The following is a 15,525-nucleotide window of genomic DNA, read 5'->3' as shown; positions in this document are numbered from 1 at the left end:
ACATCAATGCCAAGACCAGTCCATTGATTACCAAATTGGAGATGGCCATGTTTATATAAACAGTGGATCAGCCGCTCATCAGGGTTGGTTGTTCAGAGAGGAGGAACATAAGAAGTAAGATAAGAAAATAACAATTGCTACTCGTGCTGGCTTTACACCAGCAAGCTGCTTGTTAGAATTATTGTGTCTGTTTGTTTTGGTCATCGTGCCTTTTTGTTTGTGTAAAGTGTTTTTGAACTGTTCATTTAAATAGTTTATTTTATAATAAACAAAGAGCGTATTTGCGACTCAACCGGAGGACTTGCTTGCCTGTCTATTTCCTGGTCTGGTGACGTCACTCATCAAACCATCCTGTCACACCTCTAAATTAATGATAGATAGCGCATCCTAGAATATCAAGTGACACAGCATGGTTTTCCTTTGTGTATATGGGTTTATTGGATCATTGGTTGATAAAAGCTCCCTTTAATAAAACTGAAATGAATAGAGAATCTTTGTACAGCAAAAGGGGGTTCTGCTTTAAAGTATACAAACGTCAGCTTTATCAACTTATTTGTAACAGATATTAAGACAGAGACAACAGGTCACAAGTGATTGCAGCATCTTTTATTTATTTCTGGATCCAATTAAAAGTGCTGTTGAATACATAAAGCAGACTCTTATCTTGGTTATTGAAATAAAAGTAAATTGATCAACTGGAGACCTTTGCTGTTATAGTGTGGCCTTTATGAATATTAATGAAAAAAGTAAAGTTAGGTTCACCATGTCCAAAATGATAACCTATATTTCATGAATGATTTACTACTGCTTTTGTAGTGTGGATTTTGATTTTTTTTTTGTTTACACTGTAAAGCTTTTCAGTTAACATTTCTGCTTTCATTATTCGATGAGAGAGGTGAAATATTAATTATATGATTATTATTATTACAGCTCTGATCATTTTCTCAAGCAGAAAGAGCTTCACCAGTGATGTGGTCTTGTTGAAGTAGATTTTGACTCCCTGTTAAAGGAAAGTGTAAAACTTGTGCAAGACTTTGATCAAGTACCAGAATGAGATTGTGTTTCTTGAAGCATGGCAGTTTCAGTAGCCTCGTCCTTGATCTATTCAGCAGCCTCATAAGCAATAACATGAGATTGTAAATAAAAACTAAGTGGGCTTATCGCAATCCCCAGAAGCATGAAAGGCATTTTCACATTAGATTAAGTGGATCAGATCAGATCTTTAAAAGATTATTCCATAGAAGTCCTGATTGGTCGTTTTCATTTTTGAGAAAGGAATCATTATTTCATAAATAATACAAATATACTATTTTGTTATATTGGAAAGAAAAACATCAGATTTGTGTTTCAGAGGTTTGTACTAAGATCTGTTTGATCTATTCTACATAGTAGCATATTTTAAAATGGTGCTTAAATGATGCCTGTCAGCATGCTCTATGACCGATTTTAATTGTGGTTTTATTTTACTGCAGTATAGCACATTTCAATAATAACTCCTGAAGCTGTTTTGTATACTCTTGGCATCTGACATAGTTTTAACAATGGCTTTATTCCAGCACACACACTCAGTCTAAAAATCCTACTTGTTATTTCTCAGTGTTCTCTATGTGGGTCACGCACATTGGAGGCCAGCTGTATTTAGGTAAGTCACAGTACAAACTGTAGATCAGTGCCTACGGTGCCATTCATAACACACAAAAAAAAAATGGTATTGGTTTTAAAGCATCTCACAGTGCACTGGAAATATAAATGCTGCTACAAATCTTTGTCCAATAGTCTTAAAAGCATGTTTACCAGCAGCAATTAAAGTCCCGTTTTAATATATGCTACTGTGTAGATCACCTCTCAAAGGTCCTGTAAACAATGCAGGCATGGAGTCTGTAAGTGAAGCTGCTCCTCAAGAGACACGACCAACCCTCCATTACACAAAACCAATTACAGCGAGGCTGCTTTTATCAACCCGACAGGAATATATAAATTGTAGTCGTCCATAATGCAAATCATTATTCTTATTGGTGAGAGTAATCTCATAAAGGTTCTATTAGAAAATACCTGAACAAAACAACAAGGTACATAAAAGACGGAGCATGAAATGTTTTTAAACAGACTAAGAGTGACTACCGTATTCCTAATTAACCAAGGCTAAAGCACAGTGGAGACAGAAGGCAGGCTGGAGGGATTCAATATTTTGGGGAACAAGCTCTCCATTTCCATTCAGAATGCTGAATACATTATATCAATGCAAAGCTTTCCAGGGCATGGCTATGCAAAAATTATTTTTAATTGGCAGGATATTCTAATTATTGTGACAGGGAAACGCAACATGAGTCGCACCGAAGTTCAGTTATAGATATTCTGTCATTTCCACACAACAGCTGGGAGTTTGATGCCAGATTTGACTGAAGGTTTTATATCTTCCCCTGTAGGTCTGAGGCAGCAACCTGACATTTCCTCTGTTTCTCTGACATTGTAGACACAGGCTCACTTTTTTAAGATACCTTTATGTAAAATGCAAATGAAAACGAGCTGGTCTGATGAAATACTGTTTAGAACGCTGCTTCAGGGTGAATAGAAAGCTGATGAGATGGGAAATATAAACTAAGGTGACAGTAGGAATTGCTTTAGCTTAATGTGCTTCAAGATGATTGAGTTACTCTGAAATGTCCAATAAGAGAACCAGGCAAAGAAGTTTACCATGTTACATTTTGCAACTTTGGATTTTAGGATTTTAGGATTTTTTAAATAAATTATTTGAATATAATTTAGATATTTTATTTAACATCCTGTAATCAAAGAAACCGTAACATTATATCGCAAAACGTCTACCGGAAACCGTAATAGTAGCACAGTATTTCACGTTAGATTTTGAAATGTCGCATTTGTCCATTTTTGTCAGTTTTTGATGAAGTATATGGAAAACTACAAAGCGGTATGTAATTTAATATGTTAATGTAACATTATTCAGCAGGTTTCATTCGACTTTTTGAAGCAAAATTAGTTAATTCTATAGGGTGATGCAAACATTTTGACCATATTTACCTTAAAGGTTTGCCATGGGTTTTACACTATTTTACCATATCTCTTTACCTTGCTTATCTATGCTTAAACGTGCTTTCGCTATGCTTTTACTATTATTATTTGTTTATTTAGCAGACGCCTTTATCCAAGGCGACTTACAGAGACTAGGGTGTGTGAACTATGCATCAGCTGCAGAGTCACTTACAACTACGTCTCACCCGAAAGACGGAGCACAAGGAGGTTAAGTGATTTCCTCAGGGTCACACAATGAGTCAGTGGCTGGGTGGAATTTGAACTGGGAACCTCCTGGTTACAAGTCCATTTCTTTAACCACTGGACCACACAGTCTCCTCTTTTTTACTGTGGTAAACTTTTATCTGGGATATCATTGTTGGTTACTGTTAACTGTTTAGATGGAAATGTGTTACCATTGTTTACAATCCATACCAGTCAGTTGTGTTCAATAGTTTGTAATTGTAAAGATTTTAATTGACCCATTCTAAGAAATGTGTGCTTTTACATCTGCGCAATAGGCTGAATGCTGTCTAGATCATTTTGAATGACCTTTGCTGCTGCAACAGTATTTGCCACTCCTCCTGTTTTTGTGTCGTCTGAAATGTAGACTGAACTCATTATGCAAGGGATGCATTAGATATTTGTTAGCTTACATAAGGATTAAGAATGGGGAAGGAAATATTAATATTGTAGTTGACCTTTCATTCATCTGAGTGAAATACAAAAAAAAAGGTTCAGAATTGTATATTTATCTATGTTCACATATCTGTAGGCTAGCTTTCATGTCTTATCTGTATCCTTTGACTGCATCATTAATTAAATTACTGCAGTAACCCAAGGCATATGATGTCCTTGACCCTTCATTTATATTAGACTTCATGCATATTAGACTGCATGCTAACATTAAGTGTACAGTAAGAACAAATTTATACATGAATAATCCAAAGATATCAGAAGAGAAACATCACTATTACTGCATGTTTACCTTGTAGACAAGATAATACGTGTTTCTTATTTTATTTCCTCATTGGATTTCTAGCACTTGACTTATTGCATCCGTGTGTTTAGTAATTCTTACCACTGTACAGCGTAGCCTATACTATATTCCATTTTACTTGCATGTTGTAATTATTTATTTAAAATATCAAAATCATTTTAGTATAAACAAACCTTTTACAGAATATTCACAGAATTTTCCTTAAAAAAACAACAACAACAAAAAAACATTATATGCTCATATAAATTGTGTAACCTTTTTTTCACTTTAATTCGATGATAATCCAATGATAATCAGCCTGTTTAAGAGCTTGCCAGGTGCCTTTGAGTCCACAGTGGAGACAGCAGTGGGTGATTCTGCTGTTCACAGCCAAAGCCCATTCATCTCATCTACCATTTTATTATTGGTGTACAAATGATGCACATAATCATATTATAAAAAAAGCTGACTGAAAAGCTGGTACATGCTTTTCCATCTGAAAGGTGTGGTGAACCTTTACTCATGCATATTTGCAGGAAAACATTAAATTAAAAGTGTGTTGTATCTTTGAGGCTTCATTGTGTTACTCTCTTCTGCGCCTGCAGGCAACGTTTTATGCTGCAATTAAACAGGTCCCAGTTCATTTAATGTAGCAGAATGTGAATAGCTGCAACTGCTAGTGCTCACTGTTGAATTAGTCCTCTTCTTAGCACATTTAATGGCTCATAATGTTGTATATATGTACACAAAAATGATGACGAATAAATTGAGGACGGTCCCAATAATGCCAAGCATTGCCAGTATGGATTCTTCCTTGCTTTCCTTCTCTTGAATGCCCTTTTCTTCATCATTGCCAACAGTGATTACCATTTTCACAGAAACGTTCTTCAGCTTCCTTCTCAGTCTCACCTACGGCAGAAAAAGACTTGACAGTTACAGCTAAATATATTATTTACAATTTATCTCAGTAATCTTAGTAATACATACAAGACAAACAACAAAAGTTTAACCCTTTACCGTTAACTGTTTACATCTATTGAAAGAATTTGGTTGTATTCCTTTCAAACAAATCAACTGTGTGATGTTTCTCTGGAATGTTTAGCTGCAGTTCTAATTTATAATCACTGGTAGCATCACCGTTGTTTAAAATATAACCCACCTGAAAAGGAATGAAACATGTATTTTTTTTTTTTTTACTAAACAAAACAAAACGTTTCTGTGCTTTAAAAAAAAGTCTACAAAATTGTTATTTGTGCATTTTCATTATGTGTCTAATAGTGGAAGTTAAAATTAAGCACAAAACCAAAATGTGCATTCCATAACTTCAACAGTCGTCTTTAGTAATACTAAAAGAGACTTTGTAGTAAAATAATCAGAATGCCTTATTCAAAACTACTTTATTACAGTACATTACAGTCTTCTAATTGTCTTTTTTTATTCACATAAAAAGTTATTTATGCTTCATTAATAAATATGCATTTATACATTCATTATTGTAAGTAACAACTGTACTCAATGCAATCAGGCAAAAAAGTTTAACTATCTGCATAAATCTAATCCAAGGTCTAATTTCCATGTTTTATTAGTTCACCGTGTTAAATGCATTCCACAGAATACCCAGCAAAGCATATTGTTACCACAGTATGCCTGACTAAGATGTGGATAAATATTGAGAAATCATGTTTTTCATTAAATATTGTTTAGATTAACACATTTACAACTACAGCCTTTGTGACAAGCCTGTGAGTAAGAATATAATAAAAGCTACATTAAACATTTCACAGTGGTTTTGTACAAAATCAATATTATGAACATAAAAATTGTTTTGGAAAGCATGATTTTTGAAAACATCTGGCTTATCTTATAGCCATATTGAGAACAAACAAGTGGGATCAAACCAGAGAACTTCCCAGCTGAACATCATGTAGCTGTTATACACAGTATTGAAATGCAAGCTCCCCCTTTTCTATGCACTGTGTAGCGCCCGATCTGATTAGAATCATCGATTGAATGGGACATTATCAAGCAAAATCATCCTATAGGAATGGGCCAGTAGGTACCTACTAGCCTCCCAACTGGTAGCTTATGTCCGAATCAAGTGCTTTAATGGACGTCGGATGTAGTAGCCGCTATAGGGTGCTAAAGAAGCGATGTTGAAATAATAGTAACAGTTAGTTTAATAGTGACGCAGTTAGGTTTATTATTATTATTTATTTCTTAGCAGATGCCCTTATCCAGGGCGACTTACAATTGTTACAAGATATGACATTATTTTTACATACAATTACATTATTTTTTACACATTATCTTTACATACAATTACCCATTTATACAGTTGGGTTTTTACTGGAGCAATCTAGGTAAAGTACCTTGCTCAAGGGTACAGTAGCAGTGTCCCCCAACTGGGATTTAACCCACGACCCTCCGGTCAGGAGCCCACAGCCCTAACCACTACTCCACACTGCTGCCCCATATATATATACATATGCATTTCTTAAATTAATAATAAACACATTTATTCTAATCACAAGCCCCTACAATAAATGTCGGAGTTGTTTATTTCTAGGTTGGCAACTTTATTGAGTGTGTTACTACTACTAACAACCAAACGAGCAAGATGGGCTGAATGGCCGCCTCTCGTTTGTAATCTTTCTTATGTTCTTATCTGAAAATAAAAAAATTGTGTTTAAGACAATTTTGGGTAAATGGCTTTGAGAATCTAGCCCTTGTGTCTTAGACCAGCAGTAAAATGCTGTGCTTGAATTGGAACATGTGTATGTTAAAGTTTACTTCTAAATGATAATTCTAAATGATTGATTTGTTATGGTAATCGGTATCAGACAATATAAGGTCAACCCAAAGCATAGGGAACACATTTTATGCAAGATCTTCCTACCTAATGAAAAAGGTTTATTTTTTCTCATTAGTCTAGAAGATACAGTGTGCCTCAGTGAATCAATTCCTGATTAAAAAGTACAAATCTGAAAGTGAATGAAGATAAGATAAAAAGTAAATGGCATACATAGTGCCTACGGTATGTGTGTGTGTGTTCCAACTTACTGACTAGGAGCTGCAGTTCTTGTGGGAGACTGAGTCAGACTGGGCTCATTGTGATGAGGCCGCAGGGTTGTAGGTGGAGGAGAGGAGGAGTGGGGTGCGCAGGAAACCTTCAATGCAAAAAAGAGCACATGAAACCTTTTGCAGCAAACATGCTAACAAAAACACGACTTACACTGTATGCAAGAAAAAAAAAAACTTAGGTTTGCATTGCATGCTATGAATCTGGAAAGCTAAGTAAGCAATCAAAATGTTGACTGTGCAGTCATCTTCAAGATCCATGTAACACTAGTAACCTAAGAGATAATGAAGCTCCCACTGACTTTCTTAAAGTTCCTGTATGCAGCCATTGCACTGTTGAGACACCATAGTCTAGAAAGGTGAGTGAACTGGGATTCAGTTTGTAGGTATGATGCTAAATGCTAAATGCCTGACCACTTACCAGAAGGAGGCATGGGGACGTTACATTTGAGCCTGAGATCACTTTCCTTGTTGAGAGAATTAATTTGGCTATGGCCCATTTAACCACACAGCTTAATTGAGAGCAATTTTGGAAAAATGTTTTTTCTACTGTAACATGTCTGTAACATTTGACAGAAGGGTCATTGACAGAATGCTGGTATTGAAGAAGCTAATGTCTTAGGCAGTGGCACTGAAGTCTGCTCTCTGCCAGGTCTTTGTTTCAACCAGGGCTTTATTCATTTAATTAACCCCTGGGGGATCAGGGGCAGTGGATATTGACATTCTTTCGAGAACCAGGAAGGCAGTTGATGCTTTATGTTTGTGAGGCCCACCCACAAATATCATGACAAAATAAAAGTGCAATGTGGATGAAAGGGCTGTGTGGAAGCTTAAGTTGCAATTGTGAGATGTTACAGAAAGATCATACTCTATTTCACATACAGAGCACTCCTTTTTCATATCTCATGCATTATACGGTATGCACTTTTACCAATACAAAAAGCTTGGTTGCTTATAAAAAATAGATACAATGCCGAAAAAACAAACAAAAAAAACACCATATATAGTGAAAACAAGAAACCAATATACAGTATGGCCATCTTCAAATGATTGTAATACTTGTAATCTGATTGGTGAAGCTGTATGTTAATCAGGCAATAATTATTAATGAAGCATGCAGTTCTTCATTAGACATTCAACACAAAGAGTTTATTTCTTAATTGAAAAGACAGTGTTGTAATTATGATTGTTACTGAACCACATTTATCTGTAGTTGAATACACTTTGAATGAAGGACAGCTTTAAAGGGTCTAGACACGGATGGGTATTTTGCTTTTAATCCTTTAAATCTGTCGTTGTGTTTCTTTATTCAGTCTCGGTGATTTTACACATTTATGAATCTGGATGACCTATGAGGTGTACAGATGGGAGTTAGGTTGTTTTTTTTATCTCCTCATCAGCATTCACACAGAAGTGTTCTTACAGTTTGCCTCGGGAAAAACTGCCCCAATGCAGAAAGGTGACCTAAATCTACTTTTCTTTGCTTCAGTTGCTGCTCTGAACATTTATCTTCTGGGGAAATAGAAACAATATTTATGTTTACATCTGTACTAATTTAATTGTTCAACTAAGCATTCAAAACTCCTGGGAACTTTTAATCATATAAAAAAGGTGCACATCTGCATTCTAGAATTGATGCCTGGAGCTGCAGAGACAAAATGGGGCACCTTGTTTGTAGAAACCCTTAAAGGCATACCTTGGCTGAAATTTACTTTTTGCAGTTACTAAAGTGTGAAACCTTTGCCACTCCAGTAATTCAAAATGTGTTATATATATACGAAGACACTCAGTGCAGCTAACAAAAGATAAAAAATAACCTTCCGGCAAATATATTTTAAAATAAAATGTTGGAACGTTAACATGTTGCTCAGATTTCTTATTACTGGCTTGACACTGCTGTTGCTAAAAATAAAGTGCTATACCCATTAACTGGTGTGAGTTCAATGACAGTTTCAAACTTAATCTTTTGTAATTTACTAACAGCTAACCAGTATAGTACTAATCAACTGCCACATGAAACACATCACATGTTCAGCAGTGTTGCATTACATCACATTATGATGTCACTACTTTATTCCCTAAAAGTTTGCAATATAGTACCCAACTTGTCAACTGTGGTTTCGTGGAATAGTCTGCTTAGCCTATGTGCATTTTTATGTTGAATTGCATTCTTAGAAATGTGTTAGTTGCATTTTATTACACTATGTTCTAGTTAGTGCAATGAAATATTAAATCAAATATGCCTTTAATATGATACTTCTATTTCACATATACACTTGAGTTTACCTACAAAAATATGCAATGTTATATATAATATATAATATAATGGAAATGGAAAAAAAACCAAAAAAACAACAAACTCAAAATGCAAAATGCACTTAAAAGTCAAAGCTTTTAACTTCTAGATTTAGAATGGCAAATCATTTTCCTGCATTTTCTACAAATTCCTACTTTGTATAACCATTGATTCCCCAAATAACCCCCTGGCATTACAATCAACAATCGCAAGATCCCCCAAAGTATTTTTTTATATACAGCACTATATCATTTTGACAGGTACAGTAGTGTGCAAATTTATTAGAACATTGCTTGTGTAGTAGATTTGTTGTGCATATGAAATACTAACTGAAAATCTTGGAAAATGCTCAAAACAGGCAAATTACTGATTGTCAAATTTAATTGATTGAGGCCACACATGCAATTCATTTAAATAGTAAGAGAAAAGGAACACATAGCCACACATGGTAAAATACATGAGACTTTTTAGAAGTTGTTTAAGATGCCTAATTAAAGCACAAAGTGGTCTGACATTTTTCACACGAGTGTCTATTCTATATCGCTGAATACTGACCGAAAATTGAAATTCTCACACACTGACGTTTTCATGCAGGTAGGTATATAAAGGATATAAATGACAAACCTTGAGGTGTTCTAATACATTTGCACACTACTGTATATAAAACCAATGTAAATAATTAAGTGGAAGAAATCTGTTATCAGTCTTATTGCCACAGCTGCATACCAAATGACGCTAAAGGAAAGGAAAGGATATAAAATATGAATAGAAGCATGTGTACATAAAAGTTCAATTAGTGAAAAAAAAAGCTCCTTTTAAATAAGCCAGAACATTACATTACTTAATTGAGAACATCGTCATGCTTCCAGTGATACAAAATAATACTGTAAATAGCACTGAATCACATCTACAGCATGTAAAAAGAGATCGTTGTATACAATCCTTACCATGCACTGCATCAGGAGAGAAATAGCACTGCACATGCTGTCTGAGATAGATTTTCCGTGTTACTCAAACATCCTAGAAAACTAACTAAAAACACTGCACCGCTTATTCTTCAGAAAAGGCTCAAACTCTGAAGGCTTGAGAGCTCCAAAGCTGTCAGAATCTGACTGTGTTAAAGGGATCCCTCTTGGAATTGAATTTCCTTCAGTTTCAACCTGGAAACACCATGTACAATTCCTCTTCAAAGTTCTTCATTCTCAGAGGAGCATTTCAAAGGATGTTAGGTTTAAATCTTTTAAGATGGTGAAGAGAAAAGAGAACGAGGTGTCAAATGCCCAGATCATCGATCCTACCTATAGTTCTAGTGTTTTTTGTTTAGAGTTTGGCAGAACATAGAAATCATGCCAACCCCCATCAGCATTAGAGCTGTGTGTTCCTCAGATCCAAGCATCAATACTTCATTCTGAAGCGTAGCTCCTTAAAAAAAAAAAAAAATGTTGAACAATATGAAGAGTTTCTAATTGACAATATTCTTGGCTGAAGCAGAAAAAACAACTGGTACACCAACTGGCATGGGACTGTTCCTTTGTTGGCATACTTTCCGACTGTTCATGCTGGCATCAGTTCAGTAGCAAAGTGTTAAATGTCTCTAGGATGCCACATTGAATGAACACATTTTGTTAGTTAGTCATAAGACGCTGCTGTCCCGCTCTAGGAGCCAAGGCATTCCCTGCTGTTTCCACCCTGCATATTAATTGAAGTTGGTTGCCTGGCAACAAGGTCTGGGGAGCCACAGAACGTCTGACGACAAGAAGTGTTTGTGACAGCAGTGATGGAGGGGAGGGTCTCCTCAGCTGCTTTTTAATTCATAGGTTCTGTTCAGCTGCTCCGAGCGAGAGCAATGACTCCGATCTCAGGAAAAGTCAATTTAGTGCCACTGGGGCCGAGTGGGATGACAAGGCTCACACAAATTCCCCTTCCTCAGAATGACAGCAAAATGCTGCTGAAGGGATTTTGCCATACAGACATAGGAGTGGTCAAACTGATATATGAACTTAAAGGGATACTGAAGCCCATGAAAGAAATGCATGAAGCCTGTGCAACGCTAATATGCTTCCCCTATGTCACTGCCTCACAATCGGCCATGAGAAATTTTTTGTTGGAATAGTTTGTAAGCAATAATTATCTAATGAGAAAACTATAGAATAAAACATTAGACACGTAATAGGATATTAAACAGCAATTAACAGGCCTGCTTTGGAACCCACTCACCTTTTGCCAATAGTCCATTGAATCCCTTACACATAAGCAGTACAGATGGTTTGTAGTTTATTTTTATTAGGAGTAAAGGGTTAATAACATTTAATAATTAATTAATGAATGAACATTGTGATATTATTATTAATCGTTGTTGGTCCCTTGACTTGTTTGTATATGTTCCAGTTTGTTTTTGCTGTTTTATTCCAAATCTTATTGTGGTCATTGTTGTCTACAGAAACTATAAGATGTAGAGAATCTACTGCTACCTTTGAAGTAGCACAGTTTTCATACACTCCATTTAGACACTCTGTATAAGTGTAGTGCTTATTGATAAATTATTACAGTCTAGAAATGCTGTTTAGTGTTTTTTTTTTCCTATTATCAAGCACTTTGAACCTGTAGGATTTTTCATTTGGCACAACTGACATTAATCATTTTTTTTTTTTTTTTTTTTTTACTGAGAAGAATAATTTGATCAATTTGAAATTTATTATAATATTACCTGCTCCAGTTATTGTCAATGTACTGTTTAATTATTAAAGTTCCATAAGTCACTATGCTAATTAATCATTTTGTTAATGTGTATGAAAGAAAAAAAAAAACAAAACATTGATTTGCCTATGTAATCAATTAGGTTGCTTGATTTTTCTGTAGAGTATCTACAAATAAAAGACTGGAATATTTAGATAGATCTAGCTTTAAATGTTTGGACATTGTTCTTGCAGAAATAGGCCTTTCTGTTAGGAAGAATAATGATTTTGATATACCTGTTCTAAAGAAAGTATGTCCTGCCAAATGCCAAACTTTTCACTACTCCACTTGTACACTTATCAGAAGCTATACACTTACAAATTAGCATTATCATTAGTGTAAACATTTTGCATTTTTTATAACCCACATGCTATAGTGCCCGTTATCTTGAATTACGTTTAGGGTACAGTTAGGTTTTCATTTATATTGCCAAAGATAACCTGTTGTCTGTGATCAAAGTGTTAAGAGAGGTTTTTCTTTCTCTTTTACATTAGAACATTAAATGCAAGAGAGATTATCCAGTGGTTTGTTAGTTTGTACTTTTGGTAGAAGTTCCCAGGGCAGTCATTCCAGGAACATCTGCCACTGGACCGAAAAACTAGTTCACCTTGCATGATGTATTTGAGCTACTGTTGTCATCCTATCTATACCAGTACTTACTTACTCACTCACTTACTTACTTACTTACTTACAAGTTATTTTCTAAGAAAGAAACAAAATGGCCTTTTCAGAGTCATCCATTATAATCTGGTTCAAGAACTATTAATAATTGATTTGTTAAATTAAAACCTTACAGCATTTATTTAAACTTACAAAGCTGATTGAGAATATCATGTAGCTAAAATAAATAAATAAATAATAATACACGCACACTTCAATTTGTACCTGAATGCACATTTTTGATTAATGCTAGTTCTAAAACACTGATCAGATTCTTGTTTCTGCTCGATAAAGTACATACAAATGAGATAACTTTATAGCTATGCTTAGTGATCCTTACCATTATGAGATTTATACACTGCATGGACCTTATGTCCCCATTTTACATGGACAATATTTCATTATATGGAGGATATTAATGCAAGAGTCCAAAAACAAATTGCTTCAAGCTTGATGTTAGTCTGCACATTAAATGGCCTAGGATGGACAGGCATAAAAATGGAGCAATAAAAATAAAGGCAACATTTATTAAGTGTGAGATCACTGGTCTGCATAATTGATTTGCTTATTTTCAGTCATACCCACTTTGATTCACACACTGAAGTGTCTCGTTGTTGTCACACATCTGTCTAAATTTACCCTTAGCTTATAGTCATTTGTTTACTAAGTTGTAGGAAATCAGGCCAGCTATGTTAAATGCACATGCATATTTCAGAATAGACATATTTCTGTAAAAATGTCTCCTTTGGTCTAATTAAAACATGGTATTCAGTGTTGTTTGTTGCAAATCAATTTCATATATGTATGTATTTATTGCTTATGGCACCAATACAACAGGAGTCCTCTTAGCTGAGTGTATTCAAAAAAGTTTTAATTACCTTTAAATCAATTCATTTGCAAAAAAATAGCCTTTCATCTTCATTTTCACTTTCACCCAATCCAACAGGGATGCAACATAAAAAATAAACTCAATGTTCATGCTAATGACGCTTTAATCATGACTGTGTTATACTTTCATCTGGAGCGGCACCTTTAGGCATTACTTTGTCTCATATCTCTGTTGTTTTCAATCTTGTTCACAGAATTAAAAAAAAAAAAATACTTAGGCATGCAATAACTGCACCAATGAATGCAGCTTTCCTTGTCAGGTGATACAGATGGAGGGAGGAAAGATCCAATTCATTACGATATTTGCATTTCACTTCGGCCCAAGTGTCCACTCAGGGCTCCATCAAGGAATATTCTCTAATGAAGGGTAATCTCACTTTACAGCATGACCAGACAAATCATATTGTTCCAAATTACACTCTCATTACATTGCTCCAAATTGGAATTCTCCAAGTTCATCTGCTTGGAATTCTTGGAATAGCTACACTACTACATGATCGTTCATGGTGTATCCTCTTTATTTAATCAATCAATTAATTGAGACATATTTCTAAAATATAACACCCAGGGAATATTAATTATATGAGTTGTTGTTACACATTTTGATCCAAGGGAACACCCCAAGGAAGGACATCAGGACAGTGATATTAGTTTGGTAAAATCATTCAAATACCCTCTTGGTGAAAAAGAAAAAAACAAGAGACATATTCCCTCCTTGATGCACATGCAGGAAACAGACTCCAACTGTTCAATGATTTATTGTGGGTGTCGCTGGACAACCATATCAATCAGAAATATGCTTTTTGAATATTTCTTTGATCTTCTATAAAAACAATTCCAAATTCTAAATAAATAAATAAATAAAAAAGCATGTGTTCAAGAAAAAAAAAAAAATTGCTTCAAGCTTGATGTTAGTCTGCACATTAAATGGCCTGGAGTGGACAGCCATAAAAATTGAGCAAATAAATGAAAATAAGTATGTTTTTAAATGTCTCCTTAAATTTACACCAGTCAAAATATTTTGTCTGGGCTATTACTTTCAGGTTACAATACCATAATCTACAATAGTGGTGGATGCCACACTCAATTACTGTAAACTGGCACCAGTGCTAGCAATTCCACAGAGAACCATCTCTTTGACGGCTAGCACTTCTGGGTCTGTAAGCTGGGAAGACACCTTACAGGGATGCAGTTAGCAGGCTTTGACAGAAAGAAAACTAATCCAAGGGGATTAAGTTTTTAGCTTCTGAAAGATACTTCTTTTATTTGCTTAAATAAAATAAAGCTTGTGAACTTATTTCCTATACTGTTTTCTTTGCCCTATTTTTTTTAAGGTAACTGTCTTGCTTGAGAATTGGTTGTTATACATTTATCACTTTTGTGGGGTGAATGGGTGGGAATCAGGTGCTAACAATATGTATGTTATTCCAATTCACATGCATACATCTGCTGTTTGGCTAAGGTGCAATCACAACACCAGACTATCTGAGCCCTGAACCAAACCATAATACCACCCACACAGAAATATATATATATATATATATATATATATATATATATATATATATATATATATATATATATATATATATATATATATATATTACCAATGTATGCTTCAGGGTTGCAGTTCCAAAGAACCTTGGAAATGTGTGGCCATAAGCTGGGTCAGGTCTGTAAAGAATATACCAAATTAATCTTTTAATTCCATGGAGCTTTCTCAAATATTACTTGAAAGGAGAGTGCCGTTAACATAACAGTCCCCTTGATCCCATTAGCAAACAAAAGCTGATCTTGGGGCTTTAGTTGTCCAAGATCATCTTTTACATTTAAACTCAATGGGCTGATGCTAGCAAGT

The 15,525-nt window shown here is 35.0% G+C and overlaps 1 protein-coding gene across 1 annotated transcript; it reads right to left on the bottom strand.

Moving 5' to 3' along the window:
• Positions 1–3,939: 3,939 nt before the first annotated feature.
• LOC117431907 (protein TUNAR) lies at positions 3,940–11,066 on the bottom strand. Its single transcript, XM_058991789.1, has 3 exons — positions 10,331–11,066; positions 7,070–7,176; positions 3,940–4,918 (listed from the first exon to the last, which is right to left on the bottom strand). Exon 3 carries the CDS (start codon positions 4,877–4,879, stop codon positions 4,733–4,735), a length of 147 nt encoding a protein of 48 aa, XP_058847772.1. The 5' UTR covers positions 4,880–4,918; positions 7,070–7,176; positions 10,331–11,066; the 3' UTR covers positions 3,940–4,732.
• Between the last annotated feature and the right edge of the window lie 4,459 nt (positions 11,067–15,525).

This window comes from Acipenser ruthenus, chromosome 18 (assembly GCF_902713425.1).
Source record: "Acipenser ruthenus chromosome 18, fAciRut3.2 maternal haplotype, whole genome shotgun sequence".
Classification (NCBI taxonomy): Eukaryota; Metazoa; Chordata; class Actinopteri; order Acipenseriformes; family Acipenseridae; genus Acipenser; species Acipenser ruthenus.
The sequence above is the reverse complement of the archived record's forward strand: the minus strand, read 5'-3'. Positions and strand labels throughout refer to the sequence as shown.

Bases quoted from the DNA above. Each gene is read 5' to 3' on its own strand.
- LOC117431907 (XM_058991789.1), bottom strand. From the start codon at position 4,879: ATGGTAATCACTGTTGGCAATGATGAAGAAAAGGGCATTCAAGAGAAG.